Source organism: Acartia tonsa, chromosome 9 (genome assembly GCF_053477335.1).
Source record: "Acartia tonsa isolate MP-2025a chromosome 9, ASM5347733v1, whole genome shotgun sequence".
NCBI lineage: Eukaryota > Metazoa > Arthropoda > Copepoda > Calanoida > Acartiidae > Acartia > Acartia tonsa.
Genome location: NC_137268.1, coordinates 41938350 through 41962526, shown reverse-complemented (window position 1 = coordinate 41962526; position 24177 = coordinate 41938350). Strand labels below are relative to the sequence as shown.

The window sequence follows — 24177 nt, the reverse complement described above, 5'->3', positions numbered from 1 at the left end:
AGAACCATGCAGCCGTTTTTGAGAAATTAGATTTGAAAATTTCAAGTTTGATTTTAATCCACAACAACTTTATCTTTATAAACTTATAAAGTCTTTCATAAAACCTCTCTATATATGATTTATTTAAGGCTGAATTTCCGTGACCTTAGCAAAGCAACTGACAAAAATAGCCATAAATCAAATCACTTTAGAAGTGATTTTGTGAAGAACTTCATAAAAGCAAACTTGTTCAAAATTTTAAATAAATAATCTTTGCTTTTCTTGTCATGGTTATGCGATAACTCCTAGTGGGAAAAATTTGATCTTGAAATTCTCAAATCTAATTTTCTCAAAAACGGCTGCATCTTAGATTTTATTGAAAAGTGAAACGAAGTTACCTAACCTAGGGTAATGAAATGCACTATGTCCCAATTTAGGTTCTGACACTAAAGTCAAAGCATCTTCGAACGCACTGTGAACCAACCCTATTTGAAACAATGGATATAATTATCCTTGTTGTTTTAAAAATATAAAGGAAAAATACGTTATAAAGCAAACTTCAAGTGTATCTATCCAAGCAAAATTAAATTGTTCCAAGTTTTAGCAATTAGCTTCTAATTAAGAAATAATTAATTGAGATTTTAAGAAACAAGAACATTCTTTTTCCTAATACGAATATTATTGATTTAGTTTGCCTTTAAGGAACCTGATTTATCTTCCTATAAAAAGTTATAGAAAACTAGCCTCAAGGGGCGTTGGGAAATTCCCCCCTTCTGCCTAAGCAAAAGATATATTTACCCCCCCCCCCCGTATCAGTTTTTGTTAAGAAGAGTAAAGCCAAATCGGTTTAGCGGTTACCGATATCTAAAGTTTCAGACATACGGACGGACAGACATAGTTGTATTTTGCACAATAGATAACCATTCCTTTTCAAGCTAGCTAATCACAAACATTTGGTTTAGAGTAGCGTCGCACTATTGTACAGTCGGAAAAGGATTTAGAATTCCACCTGATTAGATATAAAACAAGGATAACAACATTCATAAGTAGCAAAGCTAAAAAATTTAGTATAAATATTCGGAAAAAATAACTATAAAGCAGTGTCATACAATAAATATTAATCTTGGTATAATAGGGAAATCATCCCACCTTTAAAATCACACAACCTTATAATCATGAAAACTTAAAAATCTAGGAATCGATCTACCACCGCAATTAATATAAAAATCTTAATAAAACTTTATGAAAATATGAAGAATATAAAATTGATTATTCCCTGAAAATTTCAGCCCTGTATCTTGAAAAGGAGTTAAGAAAATCATGAAAGCTTTAGGAATCGATCTAGCACCCCAAATAACAGACAGATAGACAAAACAATGTATAGATTAGATGGGCATATGTAATGAGAATATTCACTAAAACTTTCAGCTGTCTATCTTGAATAGGAGCCGAGAAAATCACGTTTTCCCCACGGACTGACTGAATTATAGAGTAGCTTTGCTACAAAAAAAAACAAAGATCCGATACGGGCAATTTACTGAACTGAACAACCCCCTCCCCTCCCCCCATTATCACTCTAAAAAGTAAGAGAGTATTTTTCTCGAATGCCTAACCATTTTGGGAAAGCTTATTCTGTCGACCATATATATGCGGTGCCCTAGACAAATAACCAGACTTAGGTTGGGCAAAAGGTCCCGTGAGATTATCTCAAACCGTTTGGGCGTGACGGCCCAAAAACCGCAAAAAATGGCCTAAAAATTGACCGGCCTGTCATTTCATCAAAGAAATCCATCAAAAAATCACAATTTGAAATTTTAATTAATTAATAACTTTTTTCTCATAAGAGATAATGACACAAGACTTTCACTTGGTGAAAATTCAGCATTGTGGGCCGCCTAGACTTTATATTTGGTGACCCTGGGGTGACGGGTTCAGTGCCCCCCACACCCACGAAGTGGGCATACTTTTGAAAATCACGTTTTTTCAGTTTTTCCCCTTAAAGGAGGGGAAGGAGTCGTTTTAGAGACTTCAAGCATCTCTTTGATGTTGAACAACTTTTTGAGGCAGACATTTCTTTATTTATGTTTCATTCGCCTCTGGCTGACCGTTTAGCCGTTATTTGCCGCCGAAGGCGTGATTTTTGGCGATTTTTGCCGTTTCCGAGGTTTTAATGGACATTTAGGAGGGGAAAGAGTTGTCCAATCAAGTTGATGATGAAGTACATTTTTGTAGGCAATTGCATTGGCTAAATTTCATGTGAAGTAAAATTTTTTGTACCTCTAACCGGTTTTGCTCCAGCTGAATCGATTTACAGATACCCCCTAAAAACCGGAAAAAACCGGTTTTTCCTAAAATTTACGGCCGGTTTTGGCCGGATCCGGCTCACATTTTGCATGGAGTCATCCTTTGATATTCCCAACAGTTGATACTTGACTCAGCAAGATCCCAGAAAAGTGTGGTATATCTACCCCCCCCCGCCCCCCCCCCCCCCAACTTAAAAAAATAGATAATAAATAAGTAGAGGTATTTTTTCGTTTGTTTTTAACTTTAAGTCAGGTTAATTATTCCTGCAGAGGTTAGGAAGAGGAGGAACCCCCCCGGGCCCCCCCCTTGTTTTCTAAAACAGGAAGCGGGGGGTATCAGTGTTCAACCGGACACTTGTGGGAAAGCACCAGTTAAATAAAGAGATGAGACAATAGCACGCGCGAGCTTTTATTAGCTTTATATGCGCTTATTTCATAGAGCAAATATTAAAGAGGGAAATTAATGTTTGTAGATAGTAAATGAGACACAGTGGTCCTCAGGGCAAAAGAACAGCTATGATTTTAAGGAAATCAGTTCCTGGCCCCCCAATGGGTATATTTGATGGCCACATAGTCCGTTTTTCTGGTGGTTTTTGTCAAACTTCTTTTGCCTTGAGGAAAACTGTGGAGAGAAGTTAAAACCATCAAGCTACAAAAAAAAACACTGAAAAGGAGAACAACATCTATCCAGCGGGTAGCGAGGTCTATATATTAGTATGTTTGTTACGTAAGAAAAAAATCCTTTTTATGTGAGTCTTTTGATTATAAAAATGTATTAATATGGGCCAAACCATTTCGTTTACTCTAAGTAATGTTAAAGACATGCAACTTATATATTACTTACTAGCGGATACGCCCCTAGGGGCCTCTAGAGAAACATGAGAGGATAGGGAAAGTCGATCCTTCACTTTTAATTTTAGTTTTATAAAGAAAAAATTAAATGTTGCTTTTAGGCAAGGGATTCTATTTTGTAAGGTGATTTCTCTTGGGAGCGTGCAGATATTATCCCACAAAATAGTTTTAAACCTTCTCAGGGCCTATGAGATGCTACACTGTTAAGAAGAACTATATCGGTTCATAGGTAAGCTAGATCCTCCAGACACACATTAATATTTTTAACATCTTTAGTATGACCTAGTTAAAAACAAACTTGTAACCACCGGATGCGTCACTTGGGACATGTGATTAAAACTCTTTATTTTTTTTCTCATGTAGAATTAGCACAGTTAGCGATGAACTGAAATTTAATTTCCAAATGTGTAAACAGTTTCTTCGGTGTTTCATCATTCTATCTCAATATTTACTACTAGGTAAAAGACATTAAACTTCCAAAAAAATCAAAATTTAAATGTATAAACGATTTATACATTACATATTAAATTTTTTCTTGAAGTTTGAAGCTTTTTTAGCTAGTAGTAAATATTGAGATAGGATGAGGAAACACCGAGGAAACTGTGTACACACTCGGAAATTAAATTTTAGTTCATCCAGTTAGCACAAGGGATCTTCAGGAACAAGACGATACATTTATGTACACCCCCGATTAAGATAAACAAAATTATCTGCCCTTCTGTAACTTTTGATATTACTAATTATTATAGCTGAAAAAAAATGGACACTGCTTTGGACTACATTATCAAGATTCAATGGGTTTCAGCCAATGAATGTGAGATCGTGGTTTAGATACTTTTCAGTCCAACGTCTCCCTGGTGTGTGCAGTACATAGTTTTTAATGAAACAAGGACAATTCTGTGCAAAAATAGAAACGTTTTTTGATCCAATTATAAAAAACTTCTCCTGCTCACTCACCTAACTTAGGGATCTTAAGGGATTAGATAAATTGATGTAAATAACAAAAGATGTTACACAAAATTGCAAAAACACAAATTACAATTAGTGGTTGAAACGTTTGGACACTCAACTTATTGAATCATCCAATCAATATTCAATGAAAGTCCCCAAATTTTTGGGCCAACGGATAAGAAAACGTTATTATAAAACTTTGGAGACTGGTGTAATACAAAGGTGCAATGTCCCACCCACTAACCTTTAAAAACCTAGGTTAGACAAGCGGTGAGACGGATATACATATTTTCATATTAATGGACATATGGAAACAGAACACAGTAATAGTGTGTAACTGATTATGACGTAACAAAAAAAAATTAGCCAATGAGGGGCCGTTATTGACCAATGGTAAAATTTATAGTGGCCTCTCATTGGCTAATTTTTTTTGTTACGTCATAATCAGTCAGACACTATTACTGTGTTCATGGAAACATTGTATTGTCGAGCAGCTGCGCTGCTAAATAACTTGGTAAAACAAAGGCAGCAGAAAAAAGATGATAATCTTGGTACAATGAATTAGGTAAATGATGAAGCTGGTGATTATGAAATAAATGATAAAGTAGCTTGTGAAGATCATATCAACAACAAACAAGATCAAGCATATTTCAATAGCGCAGCTAATTATGAAATTAAAATATAATAGAATAATATAATAGTAACAGGATCTATGTATGCAGCTTAAAATTCCGCTAACCGCTTAAACAACATGGTTTTCTTTGGCAGTGAAGCATCTTATAGTTCCGGGTAAAGTCTATATCTATTTTTGGGAGGGTCCTTTCACCCACTTAAGCTAAATTAACCCTAGAAAAGTACACCAAAAAGATTTCATTCTTTTTGAAACTAAAGCTACCTCATAACAATGGTAAATTATTTACAATAGTCTGTCAATACATAATAAAGTTAAAGAGAATATTCTTTAAGGGAAGCTTCTTGCAAATAGTGGTATGGTTTTTATCTTTTTGTTGGAATATAGAGTCAGTAAGAAATTACCTCACTGGTTGAAGTCCTGAGAATTCCGAAGTACCTAGCTCTTGTAAAGAAGTGGCTAAAAATATTCTTAAAATTTGAATAATTTAAAACAGTATTTTATATAAATAAAGGGTGTTAAAAGTTTTTATTCCATTGCATTGCATTGTTAGAAGAATTTAATTTAAAGTGATTGATTAAAGAACAAAAAAGATAATATAATTAAGATTAATTTGAACAAGAATGAAAAATCTCAATAAATACTAAACTGATTATGAATCAGGTTAAAAATTATTTTTTAAATGTGTTGTTTTTTCTCACACATAGCAATAAATTTTCAATCGTTCCAGCTGTTTTGATATATAAAGTAGAGCACTCAAGCCTTACCCTCATCCTATCTTGTATTCCACAATTCTGAAAATTCTAAAAAAACTGTTTCAATCAAGCATCAATACTAAAAATTCTAGCACGCATAAAATATTTGAATAAAGTGCGAGGAAAAAGAATAATAGAAGGCCCACATAAAATAATAGTCAGATAGATAAACAGGTAGGTACTTTCATAGGTTAAAAGTCATTAGTCATTCATTCTTACACAGAACAATGGAAAAGTAGAATAAGAGATCCTGGAATTTTTTATGTTATTAAATATTCTAAAATATTGATGAAAAATGAAAAGGTTATTTTTTGGGGTAGTGAGGGTGTCCGACTCCAAAAAAAGAAAGCTAATTCTACCACAGGTTCAGTATCTATATTCCCTGTAAGTTTAGAGCCCAATCAGTTCAGCGGTTACCGAGATCTTAAGCTTCAGACAGATGAAGAGACATTATTCTTATTATAGATAAAATCAAGAAGCTATTAAGTGAACCTTAAACATTTTCGTCATTTAAAAATTTCTTTTACGCAAAAGCAATATGAGTTACACTCTAAAGTATTTTTTCTATGTTTGAAATAAAAGAATGAGATAATTATCTTTTTAATTTAGAATATGTTGGTGGTTCTGTTAAGTCTAAGCCGTGAAAATGGATAGAAGTTATGCCTGCGTAAGTATATTAAATTTTTTTGCTGTTTTTATATTAACGTAAATCTCATGCTGAGAATATAAGATAATATGTTCTTAACACAACTATTTAAGCATTCATTTGATATATCTAAACCGATTTAGGGAAGCTTAATATATGTATCAGGGAGGATTTATGCTATTTTCTTTTCCAATGTACAGAACTTAGAGGCTAGTGGCGAAGCCACTAGACCGATATGATAAGGTAGTGGCTACATTTATACCATCTAAGGGATTTGTATTCTAATGGCTAGGGAGGGGGCAGAATAGTTATTTCTCGCATCGTATTATAAACAACTTTCCGCGTGCACCTCGGGGCTCAAAAACTGGTTTTAATCTTATGATTGTACATTTGTATATTCGTAGAAAGCTGTTTATAATACGATGCTAGACATAGTTTTTTCGTATGGATGAGAACCGGTTCCTATCCACCGGATTCGAATGAATACGAGAAATAAGCATAAACCATCCCAAGAAATTTGTGGGACAAATCCTATAATACTTTATAAATTACTAGCGGCTATCCCCTAGAGGCCTCTAGTGACAATTTAAATGTTTTTATATCTAAAATATGCCTATGTTGCGTTTGATGTTTATGTTTGCGTTGAACTCTCTTTCTAAAATCAAGAAACGTAATTTTTTTTTTGATTTTTTGTGATTTCTCTTGGGATGGTGAAAGTACCCTCCCCCAAAATAGTTAAAAACCTTCCTGGGACCTATGAGAATATACCCTGTTAAGAAGAACCCGATCGGTTCAGCGGTTAGCGGTACAGACACATAGACAAACAGACAGACAAACAGACAAACATCCTGTTACTTTAGTATAAGGATATAAGTCGTTCTTATTTCTATTACTGGATGAACGAACTGACCAATAAGTGAGTTCCATATTAGCAATCTAAATTGACGACAATTTTTCAACTGTCATAATATAAACTTATATTCTATGTATATCCCAACAATAATATAATCCTTGTATAAAAGAAACAGGATGTTTGTCTGTATGATTGTGGGTACTGAAGGAAATCGTTAACTCCTTAACTTACAGTAAAGCTTCTTATATATCCTTTATAACTATTTTTGGGTAGGGTGCCACCACCATACCAAGAGCATGCAATCGTCCCTAAAAAAACCACACCCCAAAAATATTTTCTTTTAATTTTAAAATAATAATTTTTTTTAAAGTGAAGGATCTTCTCTCCTTTTCCTTTATCATCATCTAGAGACCTCTAGGAGCGTAGCCGCTATTATCCTAACATATAAAGGAGTAAGCATTTTTTCTCTGTAGCGAAGGATCTCGCTAACCGCTGAACCGATATGGTCCTCCTTTACAGTAAAGCTACTTATAGGTCTCGGAATTGTTTTAGGCTATTTTATTTTGAACAGAAGTCTGGGTAGGTATGGTTTTAGGCTATTTTTCTACCCTTCGATATTCCTTCGAATATAGAGCCTCTAGATGCTAGGAGCGTAGCCGCTATTATAATAAAGAAAAAGTAATTTATTCGAAATTATTTAAGGCTGTGTTTCTCTTTGTTGTTCTGTTGTTAAATCCAGTTGTCTCAATATTTTTTCCTGGCCTAGGCTTCCATCTTCCACTTATCAAGGTACATAGTTATTAATAGATTAATAGATTGATAGTTAGATCTATAGATTATTAAATTGATAGATAGATTAATAGATTGGTATTTATATCATTAGAATGATATATTGGTAGACATTTCAAGAGATTAATAGATAAGTAGATTTATCATTAGATTAATATGTTGGTAGGAATATCATTAGATTAATAGATTTGTAGATATATAATTAGATTAATAGAATGGTAGATATATCAGTAGATTATTAGATTGATAAGTGTTTCATTAGATAATTAGATTGATAAGTTTTTCATTAGATTAATAAATTGGTAGATATATCATTAGTTTAATAGATTAGTAACTCTATCATTAGATTAATAAATTGGTATTTATATTATTAGATTGATAGATTGGTAGATATATCAGTAGATTATTAGATTGATAAGTGTTTCATTAGATAATTAGATTGATAAGGTTTTCATTAGATTAATAAATTGGTAGGTATATCATTAGTTTAATGGATTAGTAGCTCTATCATTAGATTAATAAATTGGTAGTTATATTATTAGATTGATAGATTGGTAGATATATTATTAGATTAATATATTGGTAGATAGACCAATAGATTAATTGATTTGTAGTTATATCATTAGATTACTATATTAGAAGAAAGATTAATAGATAAATAGACTTGAAGATATAAATTAGATTATTAGATTAGTAGCTTTATCATTAGATTAAGAAATTGGTATTCATATCATTTAATTAGAAATAGATTGGTATATTGTTAGATAAATCTTTAGGTTGATAGAATAATAAATTGGTATGTGTTTCATTAGATTAATAGATTGGTAATTATTTCATTAGATTAATACATTGGTAGTATATAGTTAGATTGATAGAAAGATAGATATATGGATGTAATTATAAATAGTTAGCTTAGATAGATTGAAAGAACAAATTCTACATCTGTAAACGTAATACTATATAAGTAAAAAATAGTAGGGCTCGGCAGCCGCGCGTCAGCCGCGAAGAAACCTCACATTTAAACTTGTTGGATGCCTTTAAAAAATCGCTATAATTGGGTCATGTACATTGTACAGGTGTCCAGCTGATATAAAATTGTAAAAGGTTAAGGCTTACAGGTGGCTACATAGACGTCCAAGGGGGGGGGGGGGTAATGGGGCACCCCCAAAATTTTTTTCATTTTACCCCCCCCCCATTTAAAATTTACCCATTTAGGAGGGGGTATTTACCCCTCACAAACAAATAAAAAATCTCTAATAAAAAAAATGTTATTAGAGATTCTTAATACTAAATATTTAAAAAAATTTAAACTATCCCCCCCAAAAAATTTTACCCATGGGGTAAATTTTTTTCGGGGGGGGGGTAAACTAAATTTACCCCTGTCAACAAATTTCAGGGGGGTAATTACCCCCCCAAGCAAATTTTACCCCCGGGGTAAAAATTTTGGCGGGGGTAAAAAAAATTGCGCGCCATTTTACCCCTCCCCAAAACGAATTACCCCTCAAAATTTTTTTAACCCCCCCCCAAAAAAAGCTTGGACGTCTATGGGTGGCTAGCTCTGAAAAAATCATATTTGTTGTAGCGAGTGAGCCGGCACTATATCTACCCAGTACCTGCCAAGCACGTGGTACTGGATGATAATTATATTTGTTGTAGCGTGTGAGCCGGCACTACATCTACCTAGTACCTGCCAAGCACGTGGTACTGGATGATAATTATATTTGTTGTAGCGTGTGAGCCGGCACTACATCTACCTAGTACCAGCCAAGCACGTGGTACTTGACGATCATTATGCTGCAGCTTCTTTACATCATCTGGATCATTTAGGTCATCATCATTCAATTATACAGGCTATTTTTTAATAGAACTAAAGTATTGTTTTATTTAACCCACTTACCATTGACAGAAATTGATTTTTAATATCTTGTTTTAGTTTTAATCAAGAAATTAAGAAATAAATCAACAATACCTTATTTTCTTTATTTTGTGTTTTTTTTTTACAAATTATGCCTTGCTTCTTCTTTTAGACCTTTAAATTTCGGTCCTAAAGATTTACTGCCAGCCGTTATGGAGCTAGCTGCATATAAACATGTTTAGTCCATGGAATTTGGTCTGATCTGGTATAAATCTATTACTTTTTTAGTCGGGCATATCATTATGTCTGAAATCTCATCTCGCGTATTCCTTATAATTAAGTAACAGGATGTTTGTCTGTCTGTTTGTCCTACTGTACCAAAGGATCTCGCTAGCGGATGAACCGAAATGCTTCTCCTTTACAGGGTACCTTCTCATAGGTCCTGGGAAGGTTTTTAACTATTTTGGGGGAGGGTAGAGAGAAATCGCCCCTAGAAAAAAAATTACAGCCCCCATCCTACCCAAAAAAAATATTGTTTTTTTAAAATTCATCTTAAGTGCCCTAAGAGGCCTCTAGGAGCAAAGCCGCTAGTAAATACATAATTGAATGGGGAAATGTAACTAACAGACCACCACTACCCTGAGCCCCATCACGTGGAGCACCATGTGGATCACCATCCAGTTGGGGGCTACTTCCATCATCCTGTGGCCCCACACGCCCCTGGATACTTTGCCAAGAGATCAGGTCAGTTCTTTTTCAGAGAGAGAGAGGCTGTTTATTACAAGGGGAAATTATAAAACTTTGAAGACAAGTGTAATAAATAGTCCATTGTCACCTCTCTCTCTCTGGTTTAATACACTAATCCTCAAATTTTTGAAATAAGGTTTTCTTATTTGTTGGCTTAAATACTTTGGAGACTTTAGCTGAATTTTTATTGGTTGGTTCATTACGTTGAGTAATCAATCGTTTCAACAAACTAATTTCAATCTACAGAAGGGGTAATTTTGTGTGACACCATTGGGAATGTACATCAATTTATCGGCCATTGTCTTATCCCTTTAGATCCCTTGTTCTTGTTGCTGTTATCTTCACTATAAGTCAGGAAGGGAAGTGACAATGGACTGAAAATTAAATTGGTGCCCAAAGTTTTATGACCACGTTATTCGTTGGCTTAAATTTTTTCGGATATTTCTATTGAATTTTAATAATATTGAAAATATACCACATAAAAAAAACATGCTTTGACCTCAACCGTGAAGAGGGGCCAAATCTTTCAAAAGTACATCCTGTTACTTTAGTCAAAAGTAAATTGTTAGCTTGTTGTAGCTTCGCTTCCAATAAAATATACCATTTTCCAGTATTGCTTCGAAACCGATTTATATCTCCTGGATTAGAACCAGTTCTAAGCCACACTAAAAAATCACGTAAAGCATCGAATTACAGACAATTTTCCACAAATATCAAAGTGAAAAGTTATAAAATTTATACCAGTTTTGTTACGCCTGGACTTCAGCTCCTCGGGAAATAAAAAACGGGTCTTAATCTTATAATTTAAATCAACGGAAAGCTGTCTATAATACGATGCGATGATAGTTATTTCTCGTATCGTATTATAAACAGCTTTCCACTGATATAACATATAAACTGTACAATTATTAAGATTAACAAAAGTTTTTTAGCCCCGAGATGCCGAAGGCACGGGCTAAAAATTGGTTTTAATCTTATGATTGTACATTTTATATTCTTAGAAAACTGGATTTAATACGATGCTAGACTTAGTTTTTTCGCATGGATGAGAACCAGTTATAATCCACCGGTTTCGAATGAATATACAAGTAATAATTATTCAAAATTTTCTGTTTCTTTAGATGAGTACACTGAAAACTAAATAAACAGAAAGAACGAGACAAAAAGTGGCATTATTCATCATTCCATAGTTTAGAATATTTATAATTATATCCATATCTATTTATTTATTTGATACAATATGAATGTATTTGAAATTTTAAAAAATTAATCATTTAAATAAAATTTATTAGAAGCGAAGATACTCTATAATTCGATAAGCCCGTCTCTGTCCTTGTGTTATAGAAAAAGTGGGGGAATCGTGATTTTCTCGGCTCCTATTCAAGATAGACAATTAAAGTTTCATTATGATTTGACCCATAAGTTCACGTTTTACAAATTTTCACATAGTTTCATTATGATTTGTTTATTAATTGCGGTGCTAGATTGATTTCTAGCTTTATAAGTTTTCTTGATTTTAAAGGTTTCGTGATAATCAAATTTAATGTTTATTTTTATGGCACTGTTCTTTTTTCACGATATCCATCAATAATTTTTTACCTTTGCTACATAATTATAGATGTTTTCATCCTTGTTTTAAAAATTGAGCATAAATTAAACATCATATTTTATGGAGTTTCTTAAAGTACTACAGTTGCGGTCACATAATCAGTTTTAAGTTTCCTAAAAGAACTGGAATTGGTTTGGACACTGTACACTGGTAAACCAACCACGTTAATTTTTTCGCTGACTCTGATACTTTAGATCCAAATGTGAATGTCCAAACTTTTCGACCAATAATTTTAATCTAGGACAATTGTAGTCATCATCATTGGGGAAGTATATCATTTTATCATCCATTGTCTTATCCCTGAAGTAATATAACAACATTAAATGCTTTGTTTATGTCATAACAGTAGTTTTGATAAGATAGGTTTGGTGATGTTAAAAGTAATAAACAATTCCTGGTTTGAAGAATACGATCCCACTCGTAAGTGAATCATCCCATAATCCTGTTATTAGGATATCAATGTAAACACTAACCATTAACGAGGAGGTGGGCCCGGGGGGCCAGGCACTACCCCTACCTACATTAGTACATACTCATGTTATTTAATTTTATGTTAAATGAAAGGTACTTTACACAATGAAAAATTGAAAATCATAATTTTTTAGCACACCTTCTAACTAACTTTAAAAGGAAAAATACACATATAATGAGATTTATTTAATACATTAGGTAAACGTTAACAATCATATAAATGTTTATTGGTTAATTAAAAAAATATATCTAGTTATTTGTTATGTTTTCATTTTCATCTTTTAAATTGTTATTTGGGTTAAGAAATAACCATAAATCCGTGGGAGGGGGTATGGTGGCGCTGAAACGCCCCCCCCCCCCCCTTCCTCCCCACCGGGAAATGTTTATGCCTATTTTTATATTATTTACAATCTTCTTTGGTTTACTTTTACTTTTTTGTGATATATTTTTTACTGATTAAAATCTATTTTTTACAATTTGTCAGAAGTTATAAAAATATTTTATCTTTAATCTTTAATTAAAATTACTTGAAAAAATCTTTTTTACACATTACTTCTAATACTGAAAACACAATATTTGTTGTATAACAATTAATAACGTAACAAGAACAATAATAATCAAATGTATCCAAGATTAAACTTCATGGGCAAGGACGTCCAAACTTATTTTAAGATTGGTAAAATTAGGGGTTACAAAGGTTTGAGGAGGCGATAAAATGTATTTTTAAAAATTTCAAAGACGGTAATATTTGAGGTCTCAAAGTTTGAGGGGGGGGGGGGTAAACATCACTTTACACCCCCTTCCCTTGGACGTCTATGCTCATATGATAAGGATTAATCATGAATAGCTGGAATATTAAAAGTAAAACAGTTTTATTAAGTGAAGTATCAATGTACTAATAAATTAACCCTAATTTCTTAATTTTTTGGCCTAAATTAAAGTAAAAACGTCAAAAATATGCTATTAAAAATCCAAATAATGACCTCGCCCCCGCCAATAGGTGTAACCTAATAATACATCCGGCAAAAGCAAAGAAGATGTTCTTTTGACAAAATAATTTCCTAATTTTTCTCATGACTTTAATGCATTTAACACTGCCAAAAGTACATCTAGCATTTTTGAGCATATGACAGAAATAAATCCATACTTTTTAATGCACTGGCGAAAATATTTTTACTGTACTTTTGCCGGATGTCCCATTAACAGTCCCCCATTTAGCCGTCTTGTAGATCTTACTGGATACACACATCGAGCTACTTTATTATTTAGAATTGTTTAGAAAATCGTCTTTTATTTCTCGGAATGCCCAAACAAGTATGATTAATGATCAAAGTCGTGCAGATAACTAAACTAACATAGATTCTAATTATTTGAGGGTTAGAATAGTTGAATTTTTCAGCTTCGGTTGAGTTTTTCTTCTTAATAAATATCTCCATTACCTTAAAAAAGAAAATAAATAAGTTATAGCAACATATTGACTTTTTATCTGTCTGTTTGCGATTTCTCTTAAAAGGGTGGTGGTTCTCTACCCCCGTAATATTTATAAAACTGCCCTGTACCTATGGAAAGCTTCACTGTAATGAAGATTCATATTGGTTCAGCGGATCCTATGCTACACGAACACATAAATAGACATTAACAAAGACATCCTGTAACTTTTACATAATGATATGAGTTTATTTAATTATCTCGTCTGTAAATATTTGCAGTAGTTTAAATTGCAGGGAGGGAGGGGACGTTGGACTGTAAATTACACTGGTACACAAAGTTTTTATCTTTTCAGTTGGCTAGCTAAACTTTGGGTAATATTAATGTTTCTCATCATTTAGGATGTATATAAAATTATAGTTCGCATACATATCCCTGTGGTCATAGACATAACAAGAACTTTGAAATCCATAAAAATTTACAATAAATTGAATTAAAAAAAACAGAAAAGGTTAAAACTAAAATTAAATAAACTCTAAGTAATAATGCTAAATGACTTTTACATTGTGACGGACGTACGGACATTACACTAATTACAGAGTAGCTGCGCTACAAATAAAATCTTACCAACTTCTGTCCACCCATTTTTATGATCGTGGTATGATTTATCATCTAGAATACCCTAAAATGGATAAACAAGGATGGTTATGACCAATAATAATAAATTTTAGACAAAATAGTAAAAGAAAAAGGCGGAAGGCGGTACCCTCCCATCAAATAGTTATGAACCTTTCTAAGACCTATGAGAATCAAATCGGTCGATTAGCGAGATCATACAGACACACACACACACCTTGTTTCTTTAATATAAGTATTAATAAGATGTTTTTCTGTCTGTAGCTTTAAATCTTTCTAACCACTGCACTGAACCGATATGGTTCTCAATTGCAATAAAGCTTCTTATAGGTCAAGAAAAAGTTTGCCTCTACCCTTCATAGAGCAATAACCCCTAAAAACATCCCCTTCTCCCACCCTCAGAAATGTTTATCAAATTTCAATTAAATAAAATTTGGAGGGTCGGCTTACCCACCTTTCTAATTCTAGAAAAATGGTTATTTTTGAAATATTTTTAAAATATATATTTATATGGAATGCATAGTAACTTACTAACGTTTTGTCCTTAATTTATTAAAAGCTTTCCGTTGACTAACAATTTATATTGATTAAAATCCTCGTATAAAAGTGCAAAAAATCAACAAAATGTAATAAAAATAATCTTTATGATTGTTACGCAACGCTGTAAATCAGAAAATTAAAAATCTTCATTTATTTCAACCTTTTTCTAAATATTTAGAGCAAACATGCTCTATGAATCACTGCGCCCCAAGTATCTAAGGTCTCTGTTACCGAATGCGAACGAAGTTGGCCAATAATAGCCAAGGCTAAACTCTAGAAATTAAGATATCCTTAAACTTTTTGGGGCATATAAAAAGCTATAATATAGAAAACTCAATCTGTTTTTGGATCAGCGAGATCTTGATGGACAATTTTTAGGACTTTTTGACATTTGATAAATTTAGAGTAGCTGCGATTCTTTTTTTTCAAACTTACATTAACATTGTCGTATCCTTCATTTAACTCTTTGCTGAAAGCATACAGAACTATTCCTGAAATAATAAGAAAAAAATCAGTCAATTCTTTTACAGTATGGCTCCGAATCAAAACCTTTTCTTAAACATACTGAAAAATCATGTTCCGTATCGTATTTTAGCCATTCCTACAAATAATAAAATAATCATAAAAAATGCCAAATGTTTGGCCCGAGTCTTAAGCTGGCGCCAATACAACTGGAATTCAGATTATTATTTTCATCATTTTACTATCCACGGTCATTGGGATAAATACGATTCCATTATGTCTACAAATCCGATTTAAGCTATTTAAAATAGGCTGCTGATTTTTTTTTGTTTTTGATGCATACTACCAAACTACAATCCAGTATACTATTTAAATAGTACGTCAGTCTTTAAGTTTTACTGTAATATAATATATCTATTTTATAATTAAAGTTTTGTGATTTCATGTTATTTAGCATATATTTTTCTACCTTTCTTTTAATTTGATCACTGAACTTCAATTCTATAAATTTGTCCATTTGTTCATCCATGCTTTTTTTGTGCTTTCCTACTTATAGATGTTGTCATCTTTGTAATTTTTTATTTGCGGGCGCATTTACCTGTATATATAAGGAAAGGTATTATTGAAAGAACTACAAGAAAGGTAATGAGATGGATGGGGTCGTGTAGCATAGCCCACATACCCAGGGCACAATACCAACCTAAGACAAAAAAGATTGTGTATCGCAAAATTTTAAATTTATTTATGTAACAAGGACCATTGCGTCCAATGGTTGCAAAAAGATAAAGATTTAAAAGGAGGAAGAAAAAGAGATAGAATATAGAAAGATAGATAGATATGTATATAGAGAGAAAGAATAGAGAGAAAGATACAGTGAGAGAATAGTCAGATGAAAATAACCTTGCATTCATTTTACTAGGGATGTCATATTTAATAATTTAAAAAAACTTACATGCTGCCACTAGAAGTCCAAGAACAGCAACCACATTCATAGACTCCCAGACTAGAACCCACACCCTCTGGGTCGAATATTCACAATCTTTGCTCTGAAATATTTACATACTAAAACCCACACCCTCTGTATAGAATATTTATAATTTTTGCTCTGAAATATTTACATACTAGAACCCACACTCTCTGTACAGAATATTTATAATCTTTGCTCTGAATTATTTACATACTAGAACCAACACCCTCTGTATAGAATATTTACAATCTTTGCTCTGAAATGTTTACATACTAGAACCCACACCCTCTGTATAGAATATTTATAATCTTTGCTCTGAAATATTTACATACTAAAACCAACACCCTCTGTATATAATATTTATAAGCTTTGCTCTGAACTATTTACATACTAGAACCCACACCCTCTGTATAGAATATTTATAACCTTTGCTCTGAAATATTTACATACTAGAACCAACACTCTCTGTATAGAATATTTATAATCTTTGCTCTGAAATATTTACATATTAGAACCCACACACCCTATGTATAGAATATTTATAATCTTTGCTCTGAAATATTTACATATTAAAACCCACACCATTATTCTTGAATTTTTACAATAATCAAGCTAAAGAAACTTTGTTACTGCTCTACTTTTAAATAAATTTTTAGGAAATTAAAAAAAAACATTTTACCTTTGGATTTTTCCAGAATATTGAATACAATATCAGAAAGTCCGCTAAAAATAAAACAATAATATAAAATAAATTTGAAATAATATTGGGGTAGAAATGTAAACACCCCCTCTGAAATTGGCTAAAAATAATTGGAGGGGTATTATCAGTGCTTTTTAAGCTTTTCTTTAATAGAGTTGCTCAATATTTACAGAAAAGCAGACTTAACGAAACGACTTTTAAAGTAGCCTGGCCGCTAAAATTCACCTGATAGATATAGGCCTCCAAGAGAAACTACAAGATATAAGTATGGACCATAAAACTTAGTTACTTGACAGATAAAGGCCTCCAAGAGAAACTACAAGATATAAGTATGGACCATAAAACTTTGTTACCTGACAGATAAAGGCCTCCAAGAGAAACTACAAGATATAAGTATGGACCATAAAACTTTGTTACCTGATAGATATAGGCCTCCAAGAGAAATTACAAGATATAAGTATGGACCATAAAACTTTGTTACTTGACAGATAAAGGCCTCCAAGAGAAACTACAAGATATAAGTATGGACCATAAAACTTTGTTACCTGATAGATATAGGCCTCCAAGAGAAATTACAAGATATAAGTATGGACCATAAAACTTTGTTACCTGACAGATATAGGCCTCCAAGAGAAACTACAAGATATAAGTATGGACCATAAAACTTTGTTACTTGACAGATAAAGGCCTCCAAGAGAAACTACAAGATATAAGTATGGACCATAAAACTTTGTTACCTGATAGATATAGGCCTCCAAGAGAAATTACAAGATATAAGTATGGACCATAAAACTTTGTTACCTGACAGATAAAGGCCTCCAAGAGAAATTACAAGATATAAGTATGGACCATAAAACTTTGTTACCTGATAGATATAGGCCTCCAAGAGAAATTACAAGATATAAGTATGGACCATAAAACTTTGTTACCTGACAGATATAGGCCTCCAAGAGAAACTACAAGATATAAGTATGGACCATAAAACCCTCCACATATCATACCACCTAACCTATAAATAATTATTCGTATGTTTGTATATTAATGTAGGTTAGGTTATATTGGGTACTGGGTAGCTCCACAAGGATAGGGCTATTTTTGGGAAATAACCCATCCGAATTATTAAAGATTGAGGAGAAAATGAACTGCTTAATATATTCTGATCTCATTAGAAGGCTTTAAAATCTTGTACAAACTATTAGTTTTTAAACTTAAATAATATAAATCTACAGAATGGATACATCTGTTTATTAAAGTTTTGAGGTTTGCATCGATTTATCCTTCACTGTTTTATCAGGGGGGTTAACCTTGTAGGTTTCGTCCGGCAATTAAAAACATGTACAGTGGTGTGTGTCATGGTAGAGTGTCATGGACAGCAGCCTCGACCGAATGGAAAATTTCTCCCAGGTAAATTTAGAGTAACTGCGCTACCTAACTTACCTGAAGAGTATGATGATAAATAAGAGGATCTAAACAAACATGTAGCAATTAATTTCTCGTATTCATTCGAATCCGGTGGATAGGAACCGGTTCTCATCCATACGAAAAAACTATGTCAAGCATCGTATTATATCCAGTTTTCTACGAATATAGAAATGTACAATCACAAGATTAAAACTAGTTTTTTTTAGCCGGTGCTTTCGGCACCACGGGGCTAAAAAAACTAGTTTTAATCTTATAATTGTACATTCTATATCCGCGGATAGCTGTTTATAATACGATACGAGAAATAACTATTAAAGCTTTAATTTTACAATTTCATATATTGGTCATTTAGCTCATCCAGTAGGAGGTGAGGGGATGGGGTAAAAGTGGTGGGGAAGGGGAAAATTTTAGTTATTTTAGGCCGCTGCGTGTTTCACTTTATTATAGAACATGAAAATCTAGTGTAATATCCAAGTAATATTAAATCTATTAGTCGTAGCAACTTTACAGAGCCTCTATGCTGTCATCAATACATTACTAAACAACATTCGTTTAGCACTAAAAGCTTTGTCCCTAGCCTACAGGCGATCGGTATTCGAAAGGTAGAAACGGCCAGAAAAATAACCTAGAACTACCTCATCAAGTCTATAGGTTGCTTCCATTTCTCGGAGGACTTAATCGGGTGAGTAGTAATTGAGATAATAACAGACAAATAAAACTAAATAAATCTTCTCTAAATTTTTTTCTGTTTTAGTGGGGTTGGAAGCGCCCTTTCCCCAAAGAAAATAGATTAAAACTACTGCAGGAACATACAGACAGACATCTATCTACTTTGTATTCAAGAAATAATTTTAAATTAAACTTTCCTTTATCAGTGATCAATACAAAATTTCCTCAGTCAAAAACAAGAATCATTATTTCCATACTGATGTAGCTCTACAATAACAAGCTATAAAATGTTAAATGAAAATGGCATTAAAGTATTATAGAGAATTGTATACATAGAAAATCTTTAGGGATATCTCTAAAGATACAAAAAATATATAAACATTAAAAATATTCTCTCATTTGGCTTAAAAACTGTTCAGACATAATCAATGGGTTCGAACTAACAGTGTCAATATCTTAAATAAATATTTTAAAAATCTATATTATTTAGGGGTATTTTGTTTACCGAAATCGGTAGTGTACATTATTTTTATCGCCAAAAAGACGTACAGACAAGCTTGATTAAAGATTAGCTTCGCTTCTAAAAAATCAGATAAAAATTTGACAGCTGTAAAACTTCTTTACTAGATGATGTGTCTTTTAGTGTAAAAGCCACAGACAAACTGTCTGAAAAAAAGATCAAAACATCTAGTCGTAGACTAAAACGTGTCGAACAAAAGATGTTAAGAAGTGCCAAAAATGCTGCTTCAATGTCAGCCACATTACATCAAATGTGTATCAATTTAAAGAAAAGGTCGTGTAATCAAATGGTTGGTTGGATGTAGAGTCGGACTTTAGTAGTAGATCAAATGAAACTAACATCTGAAATATTACAGCCTGCAATCAACACCTTGATTAAACGACATTTTTTAGTAGAGAAGCTATTCTATAATCCACTCTGTCTGACCGTCAGTCAAGCCATGAAGAAAAGTGATTTTCTGCTGCTATTAAAGATAGACAGCTGAAATTTTAGTGAAGTCTGGTACTATTGAGCATCAAGTTTTTAATTTACTTGTTCTGTCGGTTTTGTCGGTCATGCCTCTTAAAAAAGATTTTGTTTTGTATTTTTGTATATCCTCTCTTTTTTATGACAATTGAAAAATCAATGTCTAATTTATAATTCACTTTGTCCGTTTGTCAATCCATTTCTTATGCTTCGCTATGTATGGATGCTGTCATTATTTAGAATAACTATTTAACGCATCGTATTATAGACAGTTTTTCGCTGACACTAAACTGAAATATCATAAGATTGACCAAAACTGGTATTAATTTATTCTAATATTCGCGGAAAATTGTCTGTAACATGATGATATACATGATTTTTCCATATGGCTAAGAACCGGTTCTAATCCACTGGATACTAATCGGTTTCGAAACCATAATGTAAAGAAACTTTCCAATCTACCATTTCCTTATTATGTATCCTGCTTTTTAACTTATTTTTTAGGATACTTATACCCATCCTTAACTATTAAAAGCGTGGGTTGAATCTGATTTTAAATTTTATGTTTTTTCAGAGAAAATTATTAGTCATGTGGTTACCTAATCGTTTTAAAATCAGTAACTTATAAAAAAGAGAGACTACTATGTAAATAGCTTCAAACCGTACGTCTGTAATTATTATTGGTTGATTATATCTATGATGTTACACTGCAAAGAGGTATATAAACATATTCTTAAAAATAATGAAAATTGAATGGCGAAAAAGTTGAAGAAAACATATCTATAAACAGCAAAAAAAATCATGGATATAAAAACTAACAGAATAAATTACAAAGCATATATTCAGTTATCATAAATAATTTTTTTATCCAGGGAAATATAACGTTACGGACTGACAGACGGACAAAGACAAAGTAATTAACCTAGCCACTAAAACTTAAAGTTTTCATTTAATTTTACGTTCAGGCTTGGTGCTGAGGCTGTGTTTAGGTCCAAATACGCTACGAGGGAAAGTATTGTATAAAAAGCAGGGCTCGGCAGCAAAGCGTAAGCCACGTGTAAGCCTCAGTAAAATCATCATTTTATAACTTTAAAAATTTGTTTGATATCTTAACCTGTTCATAATCAGACAATCCATCTTTTTGTAAAATATAATTATTTGAACACAAGCGGGTTTAAACTTGAGGCTTAAGCGCTGCAAAGGCGCGGCTGCCGAGCCCTGATGAAAAGTAAACAAACAAAACATAAAACATGCATCATTATGGCCACATTCACAGGAATAAACAAATAAAAAATAAAAAATTTAAAAACAATGAGAATTTTGTCAAAAGGATAATATAGATATACATTAAACGTCTGTTTGTTTGTCTGTCTAAATGTGATTTCAGATCATTTAGGCTTCTTGATCAGCATTTTAGCTATAATATTCGTATAATATGTGCTTTAGGTGTTATAGAGTCCAGAATTTTTTCCATTATTAATTCAAAACCGATTAGAACCGGTTCTTAGCTACACTGAAAAAATGATGTATTGAATCGTATTACAGAAATTTTCAGGAATATTGAAAATTAAAATTATATAGTCAATATCTGTTTTGATTGCCTAGGCCTTTGGCCCCTTAGGTCTAACAAAACTGGTTTTAATCATATAATTTTCATATTCATATTCGCAGAAAGCTGTCTGTAATACTATCCTTCGTTAAAAAAAAGTTTTAGAATATTTATTCCAGTAGATGTTATTATTATGGGCATGGGCAGTAAGAGTGAGAACATTTTTTTCTTGTTATTTTAGTAAACAAACAAACATTCTACACATTTTTCATTACAATATTTTTACGCAGTTTTGGCCAAAAAATGAGTTAATATCAATTTAAAAGATTTTTAAATTCTACCTGGAATATGATAATTTGATGTACAATTAAAATTGGTTAACCAAACCTCCTAAATCCCTCCCATACAATTTTTCCCTGTGCAAGCTGGTTTGAACCTAACCTCCCCCCCTCCCCCAGCTAAAAATTAAAGGGTGAAACAATTTAATAAAATTATACCCAAAGTTTTATAAACATGATCTCTCATTTGTTGAGACACAAACTTTTACTAAATTTGGATTGGGTTGTTACAACTGGCAGTGTTCAATCTTTTACCCAATTATTTGTTTATCATAATTGGGGAAGTTCCAAATATCTTGTCTCTAAAAGTTCCTGAAAAATTGACTTTATGTTGAAATTTTTTTTAAAATTGCTACAAGTTTCCTGAATTCCAATATTAAAGGGACAGCATCTGCACACATTTTTAGGCAAATGCTCCTCTAACCTTGACAACTTGTCATTCATCTGAAATAATTAAAAATATGAATTTACAAGAAATATATAATGAAAATATGATAGTAATCAGGCTGCATAGAGGCATATGCAGAATATGCTAATACATTGCTTTTCTTCTTGTTGACATGAAGAGCAGTCAAAATAAAAATGAGGTAACAGATATAATTCTTACTGCAAAGTTACTGAAGGATATTATCAACTAATCTTATTTCAAAGATGAACAAGTTTATGTAATAACTGAATACTATTTTCAGCAATCAAAATTAAAATTGTTTTAAAGTTATGATCTAAAAACCACTAATATAACTTAATGATATTGTTGTTGACCAAAGACAAGATTACAATCATAAGAGGTAAAAAGTTAGATAATTCATAATCAAAATGATAGGTTGATTTTCATTAATAGTTGTAAAATATTTTTTTTTATAGTTGAGAAAAAGTTTTAAAAGTCTCAGAACATAGTTTACATGCTTTTTCGAGGCAATATCATGAATGGATGATTTTGCAAATATGTTGAAAGTTTGCATTTCTTGTATGTGGAGGTGTTGCGTAATACAGCAGCCACCAATATGAAATTTATCTGATCTTTATCCAAAATATCAACTATCACTAAAATAAATAAATCCTTAAATTTAAGAATTTGTCAATCAGATCTAAAATAATTTTAAAACATGGAAAAGACAATCAATCTTTAAATAAATTTTAGAGAAAGAAATTTAAAGACTGGGCTTTAAGCTTACGTATAGTAACAGAAGATGTAAACATTTACAATAAGAAAGCTGCAACTCTAACTAAAATGTATTCATGCTGATTATTTTTCTGCATTTCAGCTTTAATGTTTAACTTTAAAGTTTATGACCCAAGCAAATAAATTTTAAAACAAATGTTATATAAAAGTCAAATTATAATAACAATTCAAACATAAGTTAAAGAATTTAAGAATAAATCTTAGTTATACATAAATATATAAATATTCAAAAATTTTGAATTTTGAAGCTTTTTTCTGAATTTAGATGTAAAGCATGAAATTTGTGTAATGTTTATTGGTCAATTATAGACACTAATAAATAAGCTCAGACACTTTAAGACAATAAAAAACACATAGAATTAAACTATGCAGTCAAAATTTTTAAAAAAACTTGCAGATAAACCGTCTGAGACAAAAAGGGAAAAATATGATTTTTTCGGCTCCTATACAACATAGAGAGCTGAAATTTTCAGCGATTAATTATGTTAACTGTCTTCATTTTTTCACCAAGTTTCATTAAGATTCGTAAGTTGGTTGGGGTGCTAGATCGATTCCTACATTTTTAAGGTTTCATGATTTTCTCAGCCCCTAAGCTAATTTTCAGAGATTGAATACTTTCAATAAATCAAAAGGAATAGCTAACTTTTGAAATAAATAAAACATAAATAATAGGAGCCACAGGAATAACAAATAACAATGCACTGTCCCTTTATAAAATGATAATAGAGCCTTCATCTCATGTTGATACAGAATCAAATATTGAACTGAATTAATTCTAGAAAAGGTAAAGAGGCTAAAGGGTCAGAGTTTAACAAAAGATAATATAATAAAGTTGTTAATTTTCTAAAGCGCTTTAA

At 32.0% G+C, this 24177-nt stretch overlaps 2 protein-coding genes across 2 annotated transcripts; one reads left to right on the top strand and one right to left on the bottom strand.

The window, feature by feature from the left end:
* The first annotated feature begins 6077 nt into the window (after positions 1-6077).
* Positions 6078-11660, top strand: LOC145327886 (uncharacterized). Its single transcript, XM_080171417.1, has 5 exons — positions 6078-6138; positions 7673-7759; positions 9490-9586; positions 10242-10358; positions 11483-11660. Exons 1-5 carry the CDS (start codon positions 6118-6120, stop codon positions 11500-11502), a joined length of 342 nt encoding a protein of 113 aa, XP_080027543.1. The 5' UTR covers positions 6078-6117; the 3' UTR covers positions 11503-11660.
* Positions 11661-12608: 948 nt separating this feature from the next.
* Positions 12609-22589, bottom strand: LOC145328977 (uncharacterized). The gene is made up of 9 exons (XM_080172964.1): positions 22503-22589; positions 18612-18642; positions 18104-18183; positions 17154-17197; positions 16460-16553; positions 16106-16207; positions 15481-15536; positions 14497-14551; positions 12609-13880 (listed from the first exon to the last, which is right to left on the bottom strand). The coding sequence occupies exons 1-9, from the start codon at positions 22579-22581 to the stop codon at positions 13861-13863; spliced, it is 561 nt and encodes a 186-aa protein (XP_080029090.1). The 5' UTR covers positions 22582-22589; the 3' UTR covers positions 12609-13860.
* Positions 22590-24177: the final 1588 nt, after the last annotated feature.

Excerpts from the sequence above, each read along its gene's own strand:
- LOC145327886 (XM_080171417.1), top strand. The coding sequence starts at position 6,118 with ATGGATAGAAGTTATGCCTGC. Across the intron at positions 9,587-10,241 it reads ACATCATCTGGATCATTTAG|ACCACCACTACCCTGAGCCC; the intron begins GTCATCATCATT and ends TGTAACTAACAG. Across the intron at positions 10,359-11,482 it reads ATACTTTGCCAAGAGATCAG|ATGAGTACACTGAAAACTAA; the intron begins GTCAGTTCTTTT and ends CTGTTTCTTTAG.
- LOC145328977 (XM_080172964.1), bottom strand. The coding sequence starts at position 22,581 with ATGAATGACAAGTTGTCAAGGTTAGAGGAGCATTTGCCTAAAAATGTG. Across the intron at positions 17,198-18,103 it reads TGGAGGCCTATATCTGTCAG|CGGACTTTCTGATATTGTAT; the intron begins GTAACAAAGTTT and ends TTTTATTTTTAG. Across the intron at positions 14,552-15,480 it reads AAGGATACGACAATGTTAAT|GGTATTCTAGATGATAAATC; the intron begins GTAAGTTTGAAA and ends TATCCATTTTAG.